The sequence below is a fragment of the Solea solea genome, chromosome 7 (genome assembly GCF_958295425.1).
Source record: "Solea solea chromosome 7, fSolSol10.1, whole genome shotgun sequence".
NCBI classification, from domain to species: Eukaryota; Metazoa; Chordata; class Actinopteri; order Pleuronectiformes; family Soleidae; genus Solea; species Solea solea.
Genome location: NC_081140.1, coordinates 29,080,446 through 29,099,222, shown reverse-complemented (window position 1 = coordinate 29,099,222; position 18,777 = coordinate 29,080,446). Strand labels below are relative to the sequence as shown.

Here is an 18,777-nt window from a genome sequence, read left to right as displayed (position 1 = left end):
ATAGTGGTGGGTTTTTTTTTTAATCGGTGAATAAATGTAGAACACGACGTACAAACATGTCGTCATAGTTTTACTAAATGAAAACAAACAAACAAACACAGTGATTTTTTTATATTTATTGATGATTCAGACAGAAGTACAGACAGTTCTCAGTATCAGAGCACGGGTCGACTGAAAACATCGGGAAATGTGTCGGAATGTTTGCACTTTGGTCGCGGTGATAAAGTTCAAAGTTTAAGCTGATGCTGGAAGAATCTTTTCTCCTCAAACCTCTGAGATTATTTCAGTTTAAGGAGCGAAAACACAAAATCTCAGTGGACTCAATGATCTTGTGTTTCAACGTCCGAAACACACTTCCACCAAACACTGCTGCTGTTCACACTTCTGTCATATTTGTTTTACAGTGAATCAGTCAGACTGTTTAGTTTTTATTCATTGACATGTTGGCAAAATATCCTCAAACAGAGATCGGTGAACTCAGGCCTGACATAAGTCCCAGTTCCCAGTTCTGATGTAAATAGAACGCAGCATTATGATGCTTTTCCACTACGCGGTCCCAGCGCGACTCGCTCAACTCGGCACGGCACGTTTTTTTTTAGTTCCTGCTCTGACAAGGTTCAGCTGAGCCGATTCTAAACTGTGACGTCATCAGACTGAAGGTCACTGATTGGTCAGAGAGTGTCGTCACTGAAGAGTCATGAGCGCGACGTCAAAGGCAACAATGTACAACTGTAGATCAAAGTGAAAAAGACTTAAAATGCGTTCATCTCCAACATTTAGCGAAGCAAATGTGTTTCACCGAGGACCTGAACCATTCTGTCAACAGATCTGAACTAATGATTTACAAAAAACCACAGCCGTGCTGTGATGACTCCGCCCACGTGGAGGAGGAGGCGAGGTGGGACCATGTAGTGGAAAAGCAGGATTAGCTCCAGAGCTGTTTATGTTTAACATTTGTACGAGTAGAAACAGTAAAAAAGAAATCATCTAAAAACAACAACAGCAACAACATTATTGCAATTTAAAGTCATATTTACTAAAGTGAAAGTGCAGAAATATTGACATGAATATAAAGTATCATTTATAAAAAAGTACAGCAGACCTTTTGAACAGAACTACACTGAGTATGTGTAATTTTACTGTAATATTATAATTAATGTATTAACATTTACAGTTTTATTGCATTTGGATGTGGTGCCTACTATATACTGTATATTGGTTTTCATATTTAACATTAACTGTTATTAAATATTAATATGAACTTAATCCAAAAATTACAGCTTTTTATTATTATTATTATTATTATTTATTTTTTAAATAAAAGAGAATGTTTTTCTCTTGCATGTACAAAAATAAAAGCAGAAGTGAAATGTTGTCCTCAAATGAATTGGTAAAATGCATGTACTGTATATATGACGTAAAAAATAAGGTTGCCCTTAATTTATAGACGTATTTGGGGCTAATTCAATTTTTACAAAAAGTCATAAACATTATACCAGTGTCAGTGTACCAGAACTTCACTTTTTACAAATAAACCTTTAAAAATAAAACTTACTGAAAAGCCTTCACATTAATAAAAGTTTAGGAAAATTCGGCAACAGTCTTTTTGGGGACCCCAAAAAAAGTCTCTCACGATCCATCTCAGGGTCCCGACCCAGACTTTGAGAACCCCTGCATTACAGTTACACAAAAACCAATTCGTAATTTGGTAGAATTTGAAAAACACTGGTATAAAATGTAAATCCTTAAGTTAAGTACATTCAAACTTCACTTAAGTCCTGAACCCATTTTTTAATGCTATGATAAATTTTGGACCTAATTTGATCTACGTTTAATTTCCCTTAATTAAAAAAATAATAACCGTACATGAGGTGTCTCTAAAATAGTCTCTTTATTTCTGGATGTAAATATTAACACAATATATCATTTTAACAATTCATATAAGGGATCTTTGGGTAACACTTTACAATAACAGTACATTAAATAACATTATTAATGCTGTTTTACTAACAGTTAATTAATTATTATTAACTCACCATTTCTTAATATGTTATTAAAGGGTGTATAAAGCCACTGTTGTCAGTAATAAATGTGAACTAACAGTAATTAAAGCTTTAAGTCACATAAATGTCTTTCACATTTATTAAAGGTTTACACGTTAGCAAGTTGTTAGCACAAAATAATCCTTAGTTAACTGTAATTAACTATAAGAACGTGTTACTTGTGACAACTATTGTAAAGTGTAAAACATACGTTATACTTAGCTATGACTTCATAAATGTACAGGAGTACAGAATAAGCATTATTTATAACCTTTATCACCCTTAATTGTGACCCTTATACAAACATGTTCCACGAATGTTGTGGTTGTTTAATAATGGTTAATAAATGCTTAATTATAGTTAAGTATGCTTATTTAGTGACACTTAACTGACGTTAGCAGTAGCTTTATGAATCCTTGAATAATGTATGAATTAAAACCTTTATTAACCTGAAATTTACTAACTATGAAGTGACATACTCTTATAGTAAAGTGTTACCATGGCTCTAAAGTGTAGTTTTGTTGCAGTATATGAGTAAAAAAACATTAAAGTTAAAGTTTTAAACTGCTCTCTCTCTCTCTTCTCGTAATAATCACCTCGTTCTTTCACAAGCAACCAGTCAAAGAAAAGCAGCCTCGTGTGGCCCGTGTCCTCACAGCGATGCGACGCACTGCGCCGCCGCACGCTGCCGTTGTTTTTCGTGTGTGGGAGGATTGGTGGGAGGAGCCTGGTGGGAGGAGCCTGGTGGGAGGCCAGCTGTGCATGGATCATCTCCTCAGGTGGAACCAGGCTCACACACCCGTCACGTTGGCCCAGGTGGGGAACGAATCCAGCTCAAACATGGCTCTGCCCCAGCTGTTAATGGCCAGCGTGATGCACAGGATCCCGATGATGTTCATGACTATTCCTGTTCTGGCCTGCAGGGGGAGAACAAGAGCAGCCAGGGATCTTTAATCAACATGGGGACATTCTGAGACTTCTCCATATTAGACCTTCAAGGTCTAGAACTTTTTGGGACTAGACCTCCAGAATCGAGAGTACTTTTATTAATGCAAATGTCCTTCAAGGACCTTCAAGGTCTAGAACCTTTTGGTAATAGACCTCTGATTGAGAATACTTTTGTCACTGCAATGTTTCTGTCTAGAATGGAGAATATTATTAATACTATTGTTTCAGTAGAAGACCACGAAGGTCTAGTGTCGAGAATACTTTTATTACTGCAGCGTTTGGTCTAGTACAAAGGACACTTTTATTACTGCAAAGGTCCTTCAAGGACCTTCAAGGTCTAGAACTTTTTGGCAATAGACCTCTCATATCGAGAATACCTTAAGTTTTTTCAGAACAGCAATGTTTCTGTACTGGACCTTGAAGGTCTGAAGAATACCTTTATTACTGCAACATTTTGGTCTAGTTACAAGAATACTTTTAGTACTGTAGTGTTTTGGTAGTAGACCACAAAGGTCTAGTATCTAGAATACTTTTATGACTGCAAAGGTCCTTGAACGACCTTCAAGGTCTAGAACCTAATACCTTTATTACTGCGACTTTTCTGTACTAGACCTCCTAGTATCGAAAATACTTTTGTCAATGCAATGTTTCGGTAGTAGACCTTCAAGGTCTAGAACTTTTTGGTAATAGACCTCTCATATCGAGAATACTTTTATCACTGCAATGTTTCAGTCTAGTACCGAGAATACTTTTAGTACTGCAGTGTTTCGGTTGTAAATGGAATACATCTGGTTCAGAGAATACTTTTAGAACTCCAATGTTTCAGTAGTAGATCACGAATACTTTCCTAGTTGCAACGTTTCGGTCTAGTCCTGGGGATAGAACTTCAAAGTCTAGAACGTTTTCGTAATAGACCTCTCATATCCAGAATACTTTTATTACTGCATTATTTCACTTTAGTACTTTGAATATTTCAATTACTGCAATGTTTCAGTACAAGACCTTGAATGTCTAGTGTCAAGAATACTATTGTTACTTCAATGTTTCCTCTACTACCGGGAATACTTTTAGTACTGCAATGTTTCTGTCTAGCTCCAAGAATACTTTTAGTACTGCAAAGTTTTGGTCTAGTACTGAGAATACTTCATGACTGCAATGTTTCACGTTATATTTGCTACTTGATGACTGATTTTTCTCAGAATACACATCAATCTTCACTAAACATTTGGAAAAACCCCAAAAATGATCTCTCATGACCCATCTAAGGGTCCCGACCCAGTTTTTGTGTATGCAGCAAGAATGGCGCTGCTCTTAAAGTGACAGCATGAATGACTGGAGTGAATAATGACGACACTCACCATGTCAGAGACCTTGAGGTATCCGTACGAGAAGACGATGGCATTGGGCGGCGTGGCCACAGGCAGCATGAAGGCGAACGAGGCGCTCAGCGTACACGGCACCATGACGTAGAGCGGGTTCATGCCGATGGACTGAGACTGTAATAAAGACAGAGAGCGAGCGTCAGCAGTCTGAGACAGGGATGATCTCCACAGCCGCCGTAATCACTGACTCGTAACTCAGAGGGAAAATTCACCGTGTAATTCCGCGCTGAGTGAGTGAAAACTCTCATTAGGCCCCGTGTAATTGAGATGTAATTCCTGCGAGCTCGCTGCTGAGTCATGACTTCCAAAATAGAAGAAGGACAGCGCAAAAGCAGCTTTAATGGCAGACTGCTACGGTGGAGGAAACATAACTCTGCGGAATGTGCGTCTGAATTACATATCCCGTCTCACTGTAGCTTACGAGTACACGATAATTTCTGCTTCTCAGAATAAACAAAGGGGGAAAAAAGACGTTTTTAAACCAGGTCACCACGGTGACGGCATTTTGCCTAGTCAGAGTTTTGTCCTTTTTTTTTAAAATGAAGAAATAAAGATTCTTTTACAGTTTGTAAGGAAGGATAAATGGATCACAGCAAACACAGTTATCTCTGAGTTTCATTTCTCACCTTTTCTTTTCACATCATTTTTTTTATTTCTAATGTAATGGATGAGAATGCTGATTCAGCAATTCCCATTTGTTTGGGATGATTTACAATGTGTACATCAGAATGTTGCAGCAGTTTTTTTTAAATACTAAAGAGGAAATTTGGAGAGGGCACATCAAAGGCAAATGTGTGAGTTTGGGGAATCATGACTCAGCGTCCCAAATATTTAGTAAAGAAATCATCATTTTAAAAACAACCTCCAGAAGAATAAAATAAAAACAGTCCCATAGAGGGCAAATAAGTCTATAAATTAGGAATCTGATTGACATGAACCAGAATTAAGACAATTATTTCCTCCAATCTTTTCGGGGTTTTATGCCAAACAAATCAGCAGAATTCCTGTGTTTTAAATTGGACGTATTTGCAGCAAATTTATTTTAAAGTGACACACATTACACCAGTGTTTCCTAAACTTTCTGAATAACAACCCACTTTTTAAAAAATCTATGGCCACCCAAATCATATATAAATTTGTGCATACTGAAGTGACTCACTTCCAGCCATATCTGTAAAACCTTAACCTTATTAATAATAATTAAAACTTACTAAAAATGTGCACATAAATCTTAAATAAAAGTTTAGAAAAACTAAATTTAGGACATTTTTTGGGGAGGGACCCAAAAATGTCTCCCACGATTAATCTCAGGGTCCCGACCCAGACTTTGAGAACCTCTGCATTATAGTTCCACAAATACCAAGTCACAATTTGGTTGAATTTGGGAAACACTGGTATAAAATGTAAATCCTTAAGTTAACTACATTCAAACTTTACGTAAGTGCTGGACCTGAGGGTTTGTGCTCAGATCAAAGGCAATAGTGTGAAATATTTGAGTTAGCAACCAAAAAAATGGTTATCACTGGTTATAACTGCGATGTTTTGGTCTAGTATCGTGAATTATTTTATTACGGCAATGTTTAGGTCTATAAAGATGTAAAGAAAGATTTTTTTTGGGGCAGATCAAAGGCAATAGTGTGAGTTTGGGGAATCATGACTCGGCGTCCCAAATATTTGAGTTAGCCACCAAACAAATGGTTATAAAAGACTTCATACTTGTATACTTGTATTTGTTACCTCTTTAGGACTTGGCATAAACACTGACCTTGTTGTAATTTCTGAACTGGTTAAGTTTAGGACTAAGACTTGAATTGTGATTAAAACTTAAGGTTTGGGTTTGGGTTAGTCATTAACTGGTTATGGTTAAGGTTAGTGCTGTTTAAATGAATGGAACATAAACAATAACTGCCTCAAAAACTCAAAAGTGCCTTTCCTGAGCTCACCGAGGCTACAACAGCAGACGTACAAGGTAGAAACATAGAATGAGGAAAACATCTTTAACAAAAACAGTCAACTGTGGCATAGAGGGCAAATAAATCTATAAATTAGGAGAGGACCTGAATGTAACATCAGTGTAATGATCACTGCTTACAGTGTTTCCATTCTCCTCTCTGTTCTCACGAGTGTTGGTCTCAACCTCAGTAAATATCTCTGTGAATGAGCGGCTTGGCACCGTCTTTTCTGCTGTCCTGTCGAGAGCTCGGCCGGCAGGCACAGTCGTGCCATTCTTCAGCATCAACCATTCAAGCGCTGGTGGCGTTTGGCAGCTCATCAATGGGAGGAGGGGTCCGGGGTGAGGGGGGGAAGTGGGGGGAGAGACCCCTCAAAGATATTCACACATTCACATTCAGCCATGACCGGCGAGAACTATGGTGCCCAAACAAGGCCAAGTGGGCTGATTCCCACTGGGAGGGTCTGAAATCCTGGACTCCTATTGGGGAAATGGGTTCAAGAGAAGTTACAGCCCCAGAAAGTGTGTGGATGTGGACCACGTCTGGTGTGGATGTAGACCACTTCTGGTGTGGATGTGGACCATGTCTGGTGTGGATGCGGCTCTGCCGGCTTTCATGTGGTCCAGACAGATTTAAAGTGGCCCACATGTGACGAGGCATCTGTGGGCCTGAATGTCCTTGGACAAATGTTATCCTTCGTTGGCAAACATGCGGTCCTCTTGACAAACTTCAGACCGTTGTGGGCCACCTTTGGTACTGATGTGGTAGACCTGGGGTGACGCAGTGACCGGCCTGTGGCTCAGTTATGGGAAACAGGAGTGGGACCGCCCAAGTGCCCTCATGCCACGTGGTAGGAGCTCCAGATGAAAGTCGTAAAAGTGGTTCAGATCTGGGCCACAGACATTTGTCATTTGTCATCCAGCTCCTGCTTTTCAAATATGAAAGTGACGGAACTCTGAAGTTCTTTCACCTCTGAAATAAACACATCTTCTGACAAGTGAACATCTCACAGGCCAAACTTGATTATGGAGGCTTTAAAACGGGAGTTCAGATTCTTATGGGTGACATCACGCCCGCTCATCGCAGATGTCGTAGTCGTATTTGTGTTACCATGAGTACGAATTTTGTAACTTTTTGTTTTTATATTAAATTGTGTCTTTGGACAGATATTGAGATGGAGACGTCCACATTATATTTCTGCTCCTGGTCTCCCTTTCTCCCCCCACCTCTCCTTTGACCCCCATTTTTCCTTTCACCACAACCTGTCTGGGCACATGCTGCACACATTGAGACTGGTTCTGTCAGAGATTTCTTTCCACTGTTGCCTCCACTGTGCCTTCTCATTGTGAGAGCTGTTGGGGTTTCTCTTCTCCTGTAATACTGTAAAGGGTTTTGCATTACTACGTACAGAGCCTTGAGATAATGTACGTTGTGATTTGGTGCTATATAAATAAAATTTAATTTAATTAACTTCCTGATGAATGGTAAATGATCTGTATTTATATAGCACTTTTTCTAGTCACTCAAAGCTGCTTTACACGACAGTCACGTCAAGAGCAACTTGGTTGTTAAGTGTCTTGCCCAGGGACACATCGGCACGTAGGCTAGCAGAGCTGGGAATCAAACCTACAACCTTCCATTTGATAGATGACTCACTCCGCCACTGAGCTGATCCTTTTGCAGATTCTCATCTCATTGTAGTTGTTTCAGCTGCGAACGTAGTGTTATCATTTTCTACCATCACTCTTCTACGTTTGCTGTATTTTCTGTAACTTCACGACGTGTGTGAACACGAGCAGTCGTGTGATTTTCAGGCGTCTGAGGCGAGATTGAAAGTTAAAACATTAGCTGACGCTGACGCAGAAAAGCAGCTAATGACTGGTGTCGTAAATCACTTCCACTGTTAAGTGACGGATGTTTTCAGGATTGTTGGTTTCTTTCAAACCTCTCTTCAAACTTCTTAATCCTCTTAAATACATCTCTCACTCGCTGTGATAACTTACCATTGAGGCTAGGACAGGTAGGAAGAGCGTTGCCGTGGCGACGTTACTCGTGCACTCAGTGAAGGTAGCAATCAGCAGACACAAAATGATAGCAATTGCCCAGGGAGGGATGGTTTTCAGAGGAGTCATTTGATCGCCCATCCACGCCGAGAGTCCCGAAACCTGCACATGAAAATAAACATGAATACAGTAAAGACCAGGTTCAGACTCAGAGTTCCCTATTTTCTCTCCTTTCACTCACTTCGCTGCCTTTGGCCAGAGCGAAACCTCCTCCGAGCAGGAGAACGATGCCCCACGGTAACTTCTTCTGCACGACTTTCCACGTGAGCAGAGGCGGAGTCGGCCCAACGCTCTCATGAGGAACTACACATAACGATATTTGCATGATTAATCAGTGCCCTCCCACTCTCACAACATACATAAAAATATGACATTTAAAGATGTAAGAAATGTATGATATGTGTATATATATGTGTGTATATATATATATATATATATATATATATATATATATATATCATGTATATATATGTATATATATACATATACATATTATTTTTCAAATTCATGTCACAGTAGATGCAGATATGACTTTTCTTCATTGTGCAAAATAAATAAATAAATAAAAGCATAAAAGTCCAGGAATCAGCAGCTTATTCAATCTACTTAAACTACTAAGATACTATATATCGGGGGAATCTTGGCTTGTTTGCCAATATCTGATAAAAAAAATATGAATAAAAATTACATTTTAAAGACGATATCATGTGATAAGTCTCTGCTGCACTGCAGTGACACTTTCCTACATATTTTACATTTAGCAAGAGTTCATCTGTTTTCTTCCAGAACGTTGACTCACCTGTGTCAAAACTGCGATTCCTCCGTGAGCAGAAACCTGGAGCCTTTGAGGGCAGGACGAAGAGGAGCACGGCGATGAAGATGGCCACGGTGGCATCTGTCACGTACCTGAGAGGTGGACGGACGAGAGACGGTTCACAAACGAGCTCATGTGGACAAATCAAGTGTGTAAAGTGTAAACGTCGCGTGTACAAACTCTGCTTGGGAGTTGAAGAGATACGTCGCCCAGCCGTCGACGAAGCCCGGGTCCCTGGTGAACCACAAGACCACCAGCAGAGTGAAGAGACCCAGGACACTGATCTCACCGAAGGACATGGGCCCGAGCAGACGATGCTCCTGACGGATCACATTATAGGCGGCGATGTCCTTCTCTGTCTTCACAGCTCCACAGCCCCACGTCTTCTTAAAGCTGTGGACGGATCATAAATCTGAGGCTTGATACAGACGAGGACGAGTGTCTGCACAAATCTGATATCTGTTCATGGGTTTCTGCCTTAAATCCACATGAAAACTTAGTTTTAAGTCACTGAAAACTGAGGGAAACTGAGTCACTACTTCCGCTTACACTGCCACCTACAGGTCAGCCACAGTCATGGTAGCGCGAAACGCTGTATTTATTTGTAATGAAATATTTTTCTATTATTGCACAGTCATTCACTTTTACTGTATAAATCAGTGGTTCCCAAACACTAGGTCTGGACCCAAAGATGGGTCACGGGAGATTTTCTTTGGTGGCCCCCCAAAAAAACTTTTTCTTTTTTCTTTTTATTTATTTAGTTTTAGTTCAGATTAATTGTGTATATGTTTTAAATTACAAGTTTTAAATGAAGTTTGCAAACAGCTCTTATTAGGTGTTACAGATATGGCTGTAAATCTGTAAATATGTCGTTAGATTGCGCACAAATTGGCTTTTGTCATGATTGACATTGTGATTTGAGTCACCAACGACAAAAAAGAGGAAAAATATCTTTAAGAAAGTGGCTCCGCATCCGCCTTGGGTTGGGGAAACACTGGCATTTTCTGATTTTTTTGGCATAATAACGACAAATCGTCTGGGTGACGGGAACAGGAGCCTTAAGGCAGTGACTCAAAGCTATAAAAAAGAGTGTGAAGCCGAGGTTTGAACCATGGAAACACACTCACTTGAATCCCATGAAGACAAACTGCAGCCAGAGCCAGGCCAGCGTGAGCATGAGGATCATGTTGGGGAAGGCGAAGCCGAACCAGGAGGCAAAGTTTATCACGTCTCCATTCTCAGGAAACAGTCTGACACACACACAGACACACACACATACACACAGATACACACAGATACAGAATGTCAACACAGGTCAGGAAACCAAAACATTTCACATCATCAACAACAATGAGAATGTCATCAGCATAGAGGTTTATATTTAACTTAGATTATCTCATCTCAATTTATTTATCTTATACCATATCTTAATTCCATTTTATCTCATTGTACTTAACTTAATTCATCTCATCTGATATCATGTTGTTGATCTCACTTATCTTATCTCATCTTATTGTGTCTTATCTCAGCAGATCTTACTTAACTTAATTCAATTTATATTATCTCAGCTCATTTTACTTATCTTAAAGTCATCTCATCTGATATCATCTTGTTGATATCACTTATCTCAGCTCTTCCCATTTAATCTTATCTTATCCCCTTACCTTATCTTAACCTAACTCTGCTAATCCCACCTCTGCCCAATAGGAGGCACTAGACTAAGAAACACTTTTTAATCCAAGTTTATTTTCTGTTAATATTTCATTGGCTTTATCTGCAGTTTGGTTGCCTCCTTGTTCCTGGAGGTGGAACTGATGAGGAAACACTCACTGGTTCATTTGGCCTTTCAGCACCAGATTGGGTCCAGTTCCCGTGAGTGTGGCAGTTCCTCCGATGCTAGCAGCGTAGCAGATACAGAGGGTCATGCCTTTGCACATTTTCTGCCTCTCTGCTGCCTCCTTCTGTTTGGCAGCCTCCACTGCGGTGTCTAAGAAAGTCACCACCACTTGGCCTTTAAGCACAGAGTGACAAAAGTTTCGAGTTTAGACAAAGATTTTCTGAGCTTCAGCATCTCGTTTGTGGTTTCCAGCTGAAAATGGACTGTTGATAATGTCGAGATTGTTGATGTTGTCATTCACTGGCGTGTTTTAGCAGCTGTGCGAGGAGAAAGTGGAGGTTATAACTGCAGGAAAGTTACAGATTTGGCGGCAATTTAAAATGAACTTGGTTTAATCCCATTGAGCAAGTTCAGATGTGTACATCTCAACAACATCTTGGATGAGTTTTGTCATGTTCATGTAAGATGGTAATAAAATTCTATACAGATCCAGAAGGTTCTTCTGGATCCAGTAGATCAGAATGTAAACATTTAAGGAGCTGGTTCATAAAACGTTAAATTCTTGGTGGAGGTCTCCGCTCTCTGATCTCACCTTGCCCCTCGCTCTGTTTCTCGGTGAGTGGCAGTTGCTTGCTGTCGCCCTCTGCTGTCTGCAGCTGCTCGTCCGTGCTGAGGATCTGAGGAACCTCCGCCTCACTGTTGCTCAGCTGCTGCAGCACAGCCTGGACGATGGGCACCATCATGGCCGTGGTGGCCGTGTTACTGATCCACATGGACAAGAAGGCCGTCACGCCCATAAAACCCAACATCAAACTGAGCGGAGATAAGAGGAGAAGAAGAAAACACGTTTCACGGCCGTGGCTCTAAAAATGTTTTACAACAACAAGGAGGAGACAAAACCTTCTTATCTCCACCAGGTGTTTTACGATCCCAACGCTGATTACATGGAAGCCATAAAATCAGGGCTCCCATATCTTTGACATCAAATTCAAGGACTTTCCAGGAACATTTCCCTCAAATTCAAGGAGTGAATGTGCTGACACTGCTTAAGATGGGGACTTCTGGACGAGTAATTGTCCTCGGGCTCTTTGTCAGAGTCATTCTTTGTCATTTGTCTTTGGTGAGACAGAGATCTCTCCCTTGTCTTAACTTTACTCGCTCATTGTTCTGCACGGAATCTCACGTCAACAATGGTGGTAACAATGTCTCCACGTTTGTCCTGCGTCGGCCTCGTCCACGTACATCAAGCAACGCAGGGCACGAAACAGTAGGTGGCGTCGTAACAAACAAGGGAGACATTTACCTCAATATCAACTTCACTTCTTTTCTTGCACAAAATTCAAAACACTTTCAACGACCCATGTCTGGCTAATTTCTTAAAATGTTTTTTTTTTTCAAATATTTCATAGACTTTCAAGGATTTTCAAGGAAAGTGAAGTGACTCACAGTGCTGGACGCACGCCGACAAAAAGGAGCACCCTCAGGGCAATGCGCTTGTGAAGGTTCCAGTGCTCCACGGCGACGGCGACCATCAGCCCCCCAACGAAGAGCAGGTTTGTGTCCTTCAGGTACTGCATACACACCTGGAACAGCAGGATCACACATGTGGTCACTCACGTGTGTGAGGACCAAAAAACTTATATACATAAGGAAATTAGGACATTTTGACTGGTCCTCCCATTCTGACACCCCTAAAAATGTCTATTTCAGGGTTAAGACCTGGTTTTAGGGTTAGACACTTACAGTAGTTGTGATGGTTCAGGATAGGGTAAGGATGTCCTCACTATGAATGCTACACAGCTCCTCCTTAAATCGTACTTTAAGCTCGGTCTGAAACATCGTCCATTATTGTGTCACGTGGACAAAGGTCTACTCGTCCACTCGCTGTCACTATCTGTCTCACTTTCCTCCTCTTGCTCGTCTTCCGTGTCTGCTCATTATTCTTTTTTTCGAATGGAAATACAGCTAGCGAGGGGCAGCTCTGAGACATCGTCCATTTCTGTGTCACAGTTTTACAGAATTACATTTTCTGTACAATGAGTTCCCTGAAATAAGTAAATAACAGTAATAACAGTGAAATATACTGTATGAAAATTTTCCAAACCAAGTCAACGTCTCCATGAATAAACCGACTGCTATTCCTGCTGTTGCCACACATGCGTGGTGGCGCTGCGCTCAAATCCCGTACATTTTAATCTCACGTTCGCTCTGGAACTTTTTCACTGAGTTTGAGTTTGTTGTCTTGAGGCTGTGCAGACGGACACAAGTGCCTGACATGGATGTTTTATTAAAGCTGGATACAGCACCTGCCCCTTTGGCTTGTAGCTAATTTTGTTTCCAGTGGCCACTCGTGGTACTGTAACTCATTTGGGCCAAAAAGCTGTTTTCCCTTTCCTGAGACATGGACATGGTAAAACCTTAACCCGCTTAACCCTCTCAACGTCGTACGATATGAACACTGGAGAACACAAAGAAACACAAACTTCCGTTGACTTCCAGCTTCACTCACGTCTTTAGACTGCATGATGCCAAACAGAGGGAACAGGAGCGCAGGCAGGAGGGCGGTGACGGCCAGAGGAAGAACCTCGGTGCACCAGTACACGGCCATCAGGACGATCACATAAGCACATTCTGCTTGCTGTGCGACAAAGAGAAACATGTTTTCACTTTGTTTTACAGTCAAGATGCCAAAATAAAATCACATTTTACCTCCTTATAGCTATTACCATCTTACATTACATCTGAACTTGTTATTTATTTAGTTAACAGGGACAATGAATATATTTACATTTATTTTTAGAATTAACCGATATTTTGTAGTTCCTGGACAGATGTTAAAAAGGTCATCATATAAATTATAGAGTTATTAGAAAATATTAAGTTAACTTAAAAGACAATTGTGGCCAAATCTGTAATCTGGATCAGCCCTGGATTAAATTTATGCTGCTTTCCATTTACGTGGGAACTCGGAGCGACGTTACCCCCGAGTTCACAGCGTTCCAAAAAGAAGTCGGGGAAAAAAACCTTGGATGCTGGGCTTGACAATCTAAATTAATGGTCATCAACTGGCGGCCCGTGGCCCAAAATCTGGCCCGGTACGTTTTTTTTTATATATATTTGCTGAACAAATCGCAGAATTCAGAGACTTTTATTCTGTAAAATGATGAACTGATTTAAAGAGCAGTTTTAAGACATGAGTTAAAGTCTGTGGCAAATTTAAGTGAAGTTACTTTACTACTTCTTTAAATAAACACGTCTCTTAAATGTGCCATTTATGTACATGAATGAATCGTTTAGAAAAACAAAGATCAGTAGATTGAGATATGATGTTCAGGCCTGTTTTTGAGCTCCGATGGTAGAGAGTCTCATCCTGAATACAAGAGTTTTGACAGAGATATGATTTTGGGGTTTGCTTTTGTTGTGACGTCATCAGTGAGTAGATTCTTACCAAACATTCTCGTGTGATCATCTACACGTCACAGAAAACTCACATTGATCCGTTAAAGCAGAAATAAGTTGATGACAGGAAGTTGCCAAGAGAAGCACAAACCTGCAGATAAGCCGCAGCCACGCTCGTGAAAACATGACCTCTCTGCCGGAGGTGATAAAAACACATCTGAGCTCAGAAAGTGTTGCATCATCAGTGACGATGGTTCAAAGGGTGTGGATATGTGAAGAGTGACTGAGATTTACTGTATAAACACGATCAATATTGGCTATTTATGACGATATCGCTTATAAATCATGATATTTTTCAAGCTACTTCCTAGAATATGTCCTTAAAAGCTCTAAAAAAATTTCTTTTTTTGAAGTTTTTGCTTGGAAATACATCTTCTCCTTTATCACCCTGTTTTTATCTGTTTTTATTCAAAAGCCGTTTCTCACGAGTTCTTTCTTTCTCTTTTGCTGAATGACAACCAAGAGATTTTTAAATCTTATCTGGTTTTTATCTGTGTTTGTCAAAGTTGTGTTTTACATTTTATTAAAACAAACTGACACATGTAAGAAACTGTGAAATGAAAAAGTCAATAAATAATATGTCAAATTCAATTTTCCTTGTACATTTTATGACAATTCTTTGTATTTATAAGTTAAATTTAACAAAATGCCTCAGTATGAGTAACTTCACCAGCCTGTAATCTGTATTTTGTCTAATGTCCTGGTATTTGTTTTGTCCAAAAATGTCAGAAAATGTTGAAAAAGTTGTCAAAATGTCTCAGTTTTTGTCCACAAACCAAAAATGATTCAGTTTTGAATGATTTCTTTGTTTTATGGAGCAAAGAAACCAGAAAATACTCACGAAAAGAAGCTTAACAATCATTGAATTTATCAAAACAGAATTATTTAGCGATCAATAAATTGTTGCTACTACTTACAGCTATTACCATCTTATATAAGTACCACAAAGTAATATGATGAAGAGTCTGATCCTGCACACAAATACCAAAGTTCATCCAAATCAGATGACTTTTGACAGAGATATGATTTATTATTTTTACAGTTTCTTGGAAATTTCAAGTTTCAAATTCACTCTCTTATAATGAGAAAATGAATAAATAATCATATCTCTGTTAAAACTCATCGGATTTGAATGTAATACCGTTTCATCCAGATCTAATCCAGATTAAGGATTACAGTCAACTATTGTCATTATGAATTTTCCGATTTTTCAGCTTCTTAAAACATTTTGTACGCAAAACAAGACAAACAGTGATCGTTTTTTTCTGGAAAATAATCGACAGATCAAAGCCAAAGAGAAAAGTGAAAAACTGAACCGCTCGGTGAGTCAAAGATCACGTGTCCTCTGTGTCCTCTCACACTCTGCGTGTCCTCGTGTGTCTCTATCATAACATGCGCGTGGACACACAGGAGCCTGTGACTGCGTTCAGTTCCCACGCCGATGTTAAACCAGCTTCAGCTTCAGCCTCAGATCAGTGATCAGTGAGCAGCAGCAGGTGCAGCACGCATGCGTTTTTACGCAAAAAGAAGAAGTCAATTACGCGCTGAATTTGCGCAAGGATTGAGACCCTTTGTGTTTTTAAACCTGTGGAAACGCAACTCTCTCGTGATTTACTGTTCGCAGAAATGAGAAATTAGACTTCTCTGAATAAATAAGTGTATAAGTTTTAGTAGGCTACGCGTTTAAATCCCCAAATCTACATCAGTCACATACCGGAGTCCCGATGACGAGAGGCAGAGGAAGAAGAAGAAACGGAGCACAGAAGAGGATCAGCTCGTTCTTAATGGAGAGCAGATATTTGAAGAATGCTGCTGCTGCTGCTGCTGCTGCCATCCTGCAGGACACACAGACACAAGAACACTGAAGCTCCATCGACCTGAGGCTTTTCACCAGAGGAGGAGGGGGAGGGGAGGGGGGAGAGAGGGGGAGAGAGAGGGCGAATCACAAAGAGAGAGAGAGAGAGAAACAAAAGAAGTGGTATGGTAGATGGTAGAAAAATGTATTCATTCACTTATACAATGTAACAAGTATTTGCTTCACATAAAAGACACACTCTTTATTTATGTTTATTTATTTATTTATTTATTTATTTAAGGTGTCTTCTTTTTATTGTCCCGCTGATTATATTTATGTTGACACTGGCACAGGAGACGAGAAGGAAGAACATTTGATTTAAACTTTATTTTTGACAGACAAATCATATTCTTGTGTTATGCTAACAAGTGTTAGGAAGTCTTTGGAAACTTCAAAAACGTGTGGTAACATGTTTACAAGTGTCATTATCATTATTAAGAATTGCAGCGATAGAAATTGTATAATAAGTTCCAGTCTTTACTGCAGCAAATGGAAAGGAAAGTTGTTCTAAAACTCTGTAGTTCCAGCAGGTGGCAGTGTTACAATATCATGGACGCAAGCTGCCAGACAAAGAAAATACATTATTATTATTATAGTGATTGATAGAAACAGAGTAAAATGACCTAAAATAAAACTGAAGTCTTAAGTTGACTCATTTCTACAGATGGACAAAACCAAAACATGACGTCTTTTATCTTCTGTTTGTTCTCACATGAACTTCTCCTTTGACCTTACTGCAGATACGCAACAATCACTCCTGTCATTATCAGCGCTGTTGTTTTTATTTCTGATAACTAATCAGTTCAATCAGCCACATGGGACCCCTCCTTGTATATAACTTTAACCTGCAGTCACTGTCACTGTTACAACATTTTCATTCACTCTTTGTCACAGTGTCAGGATATACATGTGGTTGAAAACAAAGAATAAAATAAGCTTTTATTTGTGTTATTATATCAGAAAAGTCGTATTAAAAGATAAACATGACATGATATCAGTCAGTCAGTGGCTGTTATGACTCTATTATATAATCTCACTTGTGTTTCTGAAGTTAATAATCCACCGATAGTCCTTGTCTTCACGTTTCCTTCAACAAGTTTAAATGAGTTTAAATAGACTCATTTTACAAAAAACACATTAAATAGTGTCAACATTTGAGGAGGTTGAACAGTTTTTAAAATCAGATTTGAACAAAAAAACAAACACCCCCACTTTCATCTTTAGTTGTGACTTTATTAGTTTGCATTTGATATTGTTATCTGTCTTCATTATTTATTTTATTGCTTCACAACTTTGTTGTAAACTGCTGGAGCTTTTATTTCAATTTGTTTTTAGCGACATGAGCAGAAAAACGCATAGAAGACACACTCGCAGCAGACACCGCTAGCAGCGAATAGTACCGCTAGTAACCCCACTAGTACTACTACTAGTACTGCAAATACTCCTGAATCCACTAGTAATGCTATCACAAGCACTGCAACTGCTAGTTCTGCTACTAGAACTGCTAGTACCGCTACTATTACCACTAATACTGCTACTAGTACCGCAACCACTAGCAATTCTACCATGTGTTAATATGGCTAGTACTGCTACTTGTACAGCTACCTCTAGTACCGCTACTAGTACTGCTAGAATCATTAGTGCTAGTACAGCTACTGGTACAGATACAGAAAATACCTCTCCTAGTATAGCTTGTATCGCTTCCACTACTAGTACCGCTACTAGTATCGATACCACTACTAATTTTACTGTTAGTATCGCTACTAGTATGGCTTGTACCGCTACTAGTACTGCAACTAATGCTGCAAGAATCATTACCGCTAGTACCGCTACTAATATTGATTCATGAATCAATCGCGTTTTACATTTTTATTGTTGTCATTTTAATTTTTTTGTGTTTATTCAATTAAATTCTGATTTGACGTTGCTGTTTAGTAAAAAGGTCAAAGTTCAAATCACAGCAAATATCCAGATTAAGTGTGTACTATATCACTGGAATGTGATATACAACTTTTTTTTAAAAAAAATACATATTTAACAGTGGAACAAAGTCAAAATCAAGTAACTTAAAGACAGCATTATATATTAAGACGTAGAAATACATAAGAACAAATAAGAATGATATAGGAGTGAGAATCATGTATGTAAATCAAACACACATCAATCACACATTTGACTCACACTCATCATGTTTCATTCACACAACATTAAAAACACAACCTATCTTAAATAACATGTTTTTTGTGTAGATCTGTAAAAGACTGCTGAAATGATTTCTCTTTGAAATGACACACGACGCCACCATGTGGTGAAACCTCTCACTGCATCCCTGTGAGGCAGCTGATGATATTGCTGTGTTGTAATGAGCAGAGTGTAAACAAAAGATGAACAAAGTGAATTCCTGGCCAGATTACATTTAATTACC

The 18,777-nt window shown here is 39.3% G+C and overlaps 1 protein-coding gene across 1 annotated transcript; it reads right to left on the bottom strand.

Moving 5' to 3' along the window:
• Positions 1-1,792: 1,792 nt before the first annotated feature.
• On the bottom strand, positions 1,793-16,362 carry slc13a5b (solute carrier family 13 member 5b). The gene is made up of 12 exons (XM_058634618.1): positions 16,212-16,362; positions 13,548-13,676; positions 12,485-12,621; positions 11,631-11,851; positions 11,032-11,212; positions 10,329-10,451; positions 9,382-9,594; positions 9,187-9,293; positions 8,569-8,690; positions 8,328-8,489; positions 4,349-4,486; positions 1,793-2,959 (listed from the first exon to the last, which is right to left on the bottom strand). Exons 1-12 carry the CDS (start codon positions 16,329-16,331, stop codon positions 2,834-2,836), a joined length of 1,779 nt encoding a protein of 592 aa, XP_058490601.1. The 5' UTR covers positions 16,332-16,362; the 3' UTR covers positions 1,793-2,833.
• Between the last annotated feature and the right edge of the window lie 2,415 nt (positions 16,363-18,777).